Genomic DNA, 6,134 nt, shown 5'->3' with positions numbered 1-6,134 from the left:
AGATAGATGCTTCATGCTCTGGGCATGATATCATAGTCTTTCCAGACTGAAGGATACCATTGCAAAAATACTTAATGTCTAAAAGTCAGAGATTCTAGAATAAAATATGCATCTGTGTCTTGATTTTTTAAGGAACAATTTATTCAGCTGCATTAGACTTAAAAACAGAAGCGGAAGCGACACACTTCAAATTTGATTTTTTAAAAGTATTTTTTTAATGTGTTATATTTCAAAATAGGCTGTTAAATGTTATTAAATACAATATAATAAAGTAATGTACAGCAGAATTGTCATATGTAACATTTTAAAGGATAAATTGTAAGCTAAAAATACAGACCTTTGTATTAATGAGTATCATGCAGCATGCATAAAAAAAAGCCAATGGTGCAACCTTTCCAAAATCTTTGAATTTAACTGTAAATGAATGAATGAATGGTCAGAATCCACTTCTATCACTAGAATGTTTGAGTCAATGAAGGGACATTTTGGTGGGTTTCTCAACACACCGAGGTAGCCATTTCTTATATCTGAAACAGAAGTATTAAATGTCGTATTTTGTTTTGGTTTGGTTTTGATGTCTTCGAGTCAGTCTTCATTTTTGGCAACTTCCTGGAAGAGCCTATGGATTTTCAGAAGTGGTTTGTCATTGCATTCCTCCTAGGGTTGAGAGAAAGTGACAGGTGCAAAAGTCACCCAACTGGCTTTGTGCCTAAAATGGTACAAAAACTCAAGATCTCGCAGTTATCTAGCCTGCTGCCTTAAACATTACACCAAACTGGCTCTCAACATATAATAAAGCTCTCAGAGCTTTTGAATCTTTTATTTTTGGGGAATTTCTTACTTAGAAAATATATCCTACCACAGAAAAAGGGTACTCTATTTTAAAACCAAGAGGTAGAAAATCGAATATTAAATTAAAGCTAGCTGCATAGATAAAAGCTTTCACTGGATGTCCAACTCATAAATATTTTGATTAAATAATCTCTGCAAAAGAAAAGTACATTAAAGAAACAGAACCTCTTTCTATTGACCATTTGGGTACTATGGGCTCTTTTAAAGTTCTCCTTATTTTTGCTGATTATCACATAGCAAATTATGTATTCAAGAGCTTCAAAAGTAATTTGAAATGCAGCAGAGGCCTAAAGCAAAATGAATTTATTGTGAATATGAAAATCTGATCTCTTATTATGAACTGTAGATCTATGAAGCTGTGGGTAATGGAACTGTAAATAATAAAAGCTATCTGTCAATAGTAAAAATGAAAGCTGAGGAAATCCTTAGAAAACTGTTTCAGAACAGTGTGCAGCAGCTGCCAAAAAAAGCCAATACAGTTCTAGGCTGCATTAACAGAGGGATAGAATCAAAATCATACGAGGTGTTAATACCACTTTATAATGCCTTGGTAAGGCCACACTTGGAATACTGCATTCAGTTTTGCTCGCCACGATGCAAAAAGGATGTTGAGACCCTAGAAAAAGTGCATAGAAGAGCAACAAAAATGATTAGGGGACTGGGGGCTAAAACATATGAAGAATGATTGCCGGAACTGGGTGTGTCTAATTTAATGAAAAGAAGGACCAGGGGAGACATGATAGCAGTGTTCCAATATCTCAGGGGTTGCCGCAAAGAAAAGGGAATCAACCTATTCTCCAAAGCACCTGAGGGTAGAACAAGAAACAATGGGTGGAAACTACACAAGAAGTAACTTAGAACTAAGGAGAAATTTCCTGACAGTTAGAACAATTAATCAGTGGAACAGCTTGCCTCCAGAAGTTGTGAATGCTTCAACAATGGAAGTTTTTAAGAAGATGTTGGATAAGGTAGTAGTGTATGGTTTCCTGCCTAAGCAGGGGATTGGACTAGAAGACCTCCAAGGTCCCTTCCAACTCTGTTATTGCTGTTGTTGTTGTTGTTGTTATCATCTCCATAGAAGATCTGGAGCACTGTGGAACTAAACTGATGTAATTATGAGAGATGGGAATAGATATTTTTGTTGTGTACCCATAATTTTTCTGTTACTTTACAGATATGTAAAATGGCAGGTGGACATTTGTGCATGATTAAAGTACAATTTTCAAAGTTATCCATAGTTTTTTACTAGTCTAGAAAAGAACCGCACAAATAACAGAGATATTATATTTTAGATGGCTAAATATTTATTTTTTACATATTCTGTTCACGTGACAGAATGGTTTTTAATGTGATAAACTATAATGATTTTAAGAGATATTGACTGTTCTTTGTTCTGCTAAATAATTTAAATAGGTCATCTACATTTCCTATAAAAATACACCATAAACTATTTCTAAGTCTTGTTTCCCACCAGAGATTAAGCTTATATATACACTTATCCATGCTGAAGACATTTCCCTGATAAATGTGCATATAATTACATGATTTGTATTCTTTTACATGCAACTTCTTCTCTTCTGAAAGTTGGCACAAGACAAAAACTTACAAATTCAAAAGGGCCCAGAAGATTTTTCCTCTTTGAGGTTGGAATGTTTTTTGTTAGCGATTGATTACAAACTAATAAAGGATTTTTTTTTCTTTTTGTTTTGTTTCAATGAAAAATATTTTGGACTAAAAAGGTTCGTTATTTACTTGTCAGAAATGTGGCACAGCTTACTGTGCATAGTTAATGGAATGTGTATCTGCTTACTGTGCATAATTAATCTGTATGTTTCTGTTTGACTGAACCATCCCATCCTGCCATCCAAGATTATTATTTGCAGCTATCTGCTAACAACTAGAGTTGAATCATACCATTCTTTTAAGTGGATCTACAGGGTGGCGTAGCTTCGTAGATCTACACAACCTCCTCATATGAACAGCAACATTACTAATAAATTTATGGTATAGAATGGCAATAATTTCCATCGATAGGATAATTTGACCAACAGCTATATTTGCCAAGGCTTTTTCCATTACCTTTCCATACACTCTACTGTTCATATAAGTAAACCATCTATACAGTTATATAAATTATACAGGATGAACTAACATTGAAAAATACTGAACATTCCAGCAAAGCATCATTTTTACGGGGTTACATACTAAAAATATAACATTATATTTCAAACATCCATCTGTTAAGGAGAACAATAAAAATGCAATGACATTACTCATATTTAAAAGTAATTCTTGTTCTAACTATAGATAGCTGCATTGTCAAGGGATAAACAGTTAAAATTCTGAATTTATTCTGGGAATAAAATTAATTGCCTCCGAAGCTGTTTAAGAACAGACCTCTTTTAGTATTGCTTCATGACCATTGGCAAGAGCAGTCTGTGGGTTCCTGAATTGTATAGCTGACCCAGGTTGAGTTACCACTGCAATATAATTGTACAGTTCGCCTATGAAGTCCTAGTTCTCTGCAACATTTGCAGAATCTTGCATATGTATTAATATTATAATTATATATGCTTGCAGAAGGACATTTTCCATCGCAGGAAACAATGTTTACCTGGGAACAAATATACACAAAAAGACCTAGTAAATAAAACGGCTTAATAGGTGCACGACTTCCAAATATTAACAGAGATTATGCAAACAGTAATGGTTCAATGCTTACCGGTGTGTTACTTCGACAATCATTCTTGCGTATTGTCATCCTAACAGTCACTTTTTTACAGAATTTTCCATCTTCTTTACCTATAATAATGAATTATTTGGAAAATATGAATGTCTCTATGCACATCTGTACACCAAAAGGACATAAAATATGCTAAGGAAAAAATATAAAATAATTATGAAAATAAATTAATTGATGATATTGTATTTATAACTTTTAAATTAGGTATTTAAAAAATAGAATAGAATAGAATAGAATTTTATTGGCCAAGTGTGATTGTACACACAAGGAATTTGTCTTGGTGCATATGCTCTCAGCGTACATAAAAGAAAAAGATGCATTTGTCAAGAATCATGTGGTACAAAACTTAATAATTGTCATAGGGGTCAAATAAGCAAGGAAGAAACAATAAAAAATAAGCATTAAAAAATAAACAAAAAATGGTTTGCCCAAAACACTAGAGATGCAGTGCTTAGATACTATAAAGTTTATGTTTTGTTCTGGTACAATTACCACTAAAAGGAGTGAAACTTATACAACTGCTAGATCCACTTTCTAATGTGGCAGAAACATAATCATATGCATTTATTTCAAAATCCTGGGATGTCAACTCATTTTTCTAACTAAGAATTCGGTTGATAAACGTAGGTGAATGGATTTAAGCCAAAGTCCTCAAACTGTGTAGCATTTATATTTTACTCCAGAATCTGAAATTCTGACAATAGTTTAATCTAGGTGAAGTTATACTGTGCAACGAAGGAGGAATGAATGGTAAATACGTAAATCAACATAATGTGCCTATTCAATATTTATAATGTTTAACATTCCCTCCCTTCTGCAGGAATAGTATATGCTATTCTGCTATTTAGCAAATGTGAGGAATTTAATGCAATGAAGTTTGATGTAACTTATGTAAGGAATTTGAAAATTGTGTTGAAATGATCTGATACAGTATTGTGAATATGACATATCCTGGTGAGCCATGTCTCAGTTCAATTCCACAATTCAACAATGTGATGGAAGGAAGAGCCATTATTGCCTAACTGGTCACATAAAATTAAACACATAAGATGCAACTGTAGGATTGGGACAATTCAGCTATACAATTTTTTAAACATCTTCTGTTTATCTTATTTCTCTTGAATTGGCTGTCTGTTTTAAATACAGTAAGCAGTTTGCAATCAGGCTAAGCTATAAGATTGGCATAGCAGGAGAGGCACTTCCTATATCCAACATGTGAAATTAACATAATCTGATTAATTAAATTTAGTGTGACTGGGACTGTGGCATGGGACCATAGTTTCACCTGCCTAAAAGACAACAAAGCCATAATTGAAGGGTCCTTGATGCTCTTTGAGCTTACTTGCTTTTTGCAGAAATTTCATTAGCCAAACTAGGAAACACCATCAGTGCTAATCCATCAGTCCAGTAGCACAGATGATGTTACCTAGTTTGGGTAAATGAAACATCTACAAGAAAAGAAGCAAGCTCAGAAAGCTCCAAGAATGTCTCATGTTAGCCCTGAGCTACAAACATTCTCCTGTATTGAAATCATAATTATAATTAGTTTATTAATGGCTCCATATTTTGGCTTCCCTGGATGGCTGAACCCTGTACTTTCATATCGTATTTAGTATGTTTATAACTATAGATTTGCTTATTCTTGTGGTACCTCTGCTTACAAACTTAATTTGTTCCGTGACCAGGTTCTTAAATAGAAAAGTTTGTAAGAAGAAGCAATTTTTTCCCATAGGAATCAATGTAAAAGCAAATAATGTGTGCGATTGGAGAAACCACAGGGAGGGTGAGGCCCTGTTTCCTCCCAGGAGATTCCTAGAGAGGCCCCATAGAGGCTTCTCCCCGCCCTTTCTGGCTCTGTTTTCTCCCAGGAGATTCCTAGAGAGGCCCCATAGAAGCTTGTCCCTGCCTTTTCCGGTTACAGTTTCGGAGGCTCGGGTTTGTAAGTGGAAAATGGTTGTTGAGAAGAGGCAAAAAAATCTTGAATACCCGGTTGTTATCTAGAAAAGTTCATAAGTAGAGGCGTTCTTAGGTAGAGGTACCACTGTACTTCTATATCATATTAGCAATAGCACTTAGACTTATGTACTGCTTCATAGTGCTTTGAAGCCCTCTCAAATGGAATACAGATTCAGCCTATTGCCCCTGACAATCTGGCTCCTTATTTTACCGACTTAGGAAGGAGGAAAGTCTGAGCCAACCTTGAGCTGGTAAGACTCGAACTGCCAGCATTCAGCAGGACTAGCCTGCAGTACTGCATTCTAACCACTGCGCCATCACTACTCTTAATATAATAAATGAGAATATTCAGATATTTATTTAGGATATAACATTGGAAAACCCGCCCCGGGTGTTTGGAGAGGGGCGGCATACAAATCTAATAAAACTTAAACTTAAAACATGCCATGCTCTCTACAAAAGGGTTATTTGAATAGCAAGCTTTAATAAGCGAAAAAATATTTTCTATGTTCTACAGCAGTGTTGAAATTTACCCAGTTAACCAAATAAAATGAATCATGCAGCTAATTAAATGCTACGCAAA

At 34.7% G+C, this 6,134-nt stretch overlaps 1 protein-coding gene across 1 annotated transcript in view; it reads right to left on the bottom strand.

Moving 5' to 3' along the window:
• Positions 1-2,540: 2,540 nt before the first annotated feature.
• Positions 2,541-6,134, bottom strand: part of OTOG (otogelin) — a 114,686-nt gene continuing 111,092 nt past the window's right edge. Inside the window, exons 54-55 of the mRNA XM_070744041.1 lie at positions 3,575-3,654; positions 2,541-3,466 (exon numbers count right to left, since the gene is read on the bottom strand). Of these exons, the coding sequence (XP_070600142.1) occupies positions 3,266-3,466; positions 3,575-3,654 (281 nt within the window). The 3' untranslated portion in view covers positions 2,541-3,265. The remainder of the gene's footprint in view (positions 3,467-3,574; positions 3,655-6,134) is intronic.

The sequence above is a fragment of the Erythrolamprus reginae genome, chromosome 1 (genome assembly GCF_031021105.1).
Source record: "Erythrolamprus reginae isolate rEryReg1 chromosome 1, rEryReg1.hap1, whole genome shotgun sequence".
In the NCBI taxonomy this organism is placed as follows: Eukaryota; Metazoa; Chordata; class Lepidosauria; order Squamata; family Dipsadidae; genus Erythrolamprus; species Erythrolamprus reginae.
The sequence above is the reverse complement of the archived record's forward strand: the minus strand, read 5'-3'. Positions and strand labels throughout refer to the sequence as shown.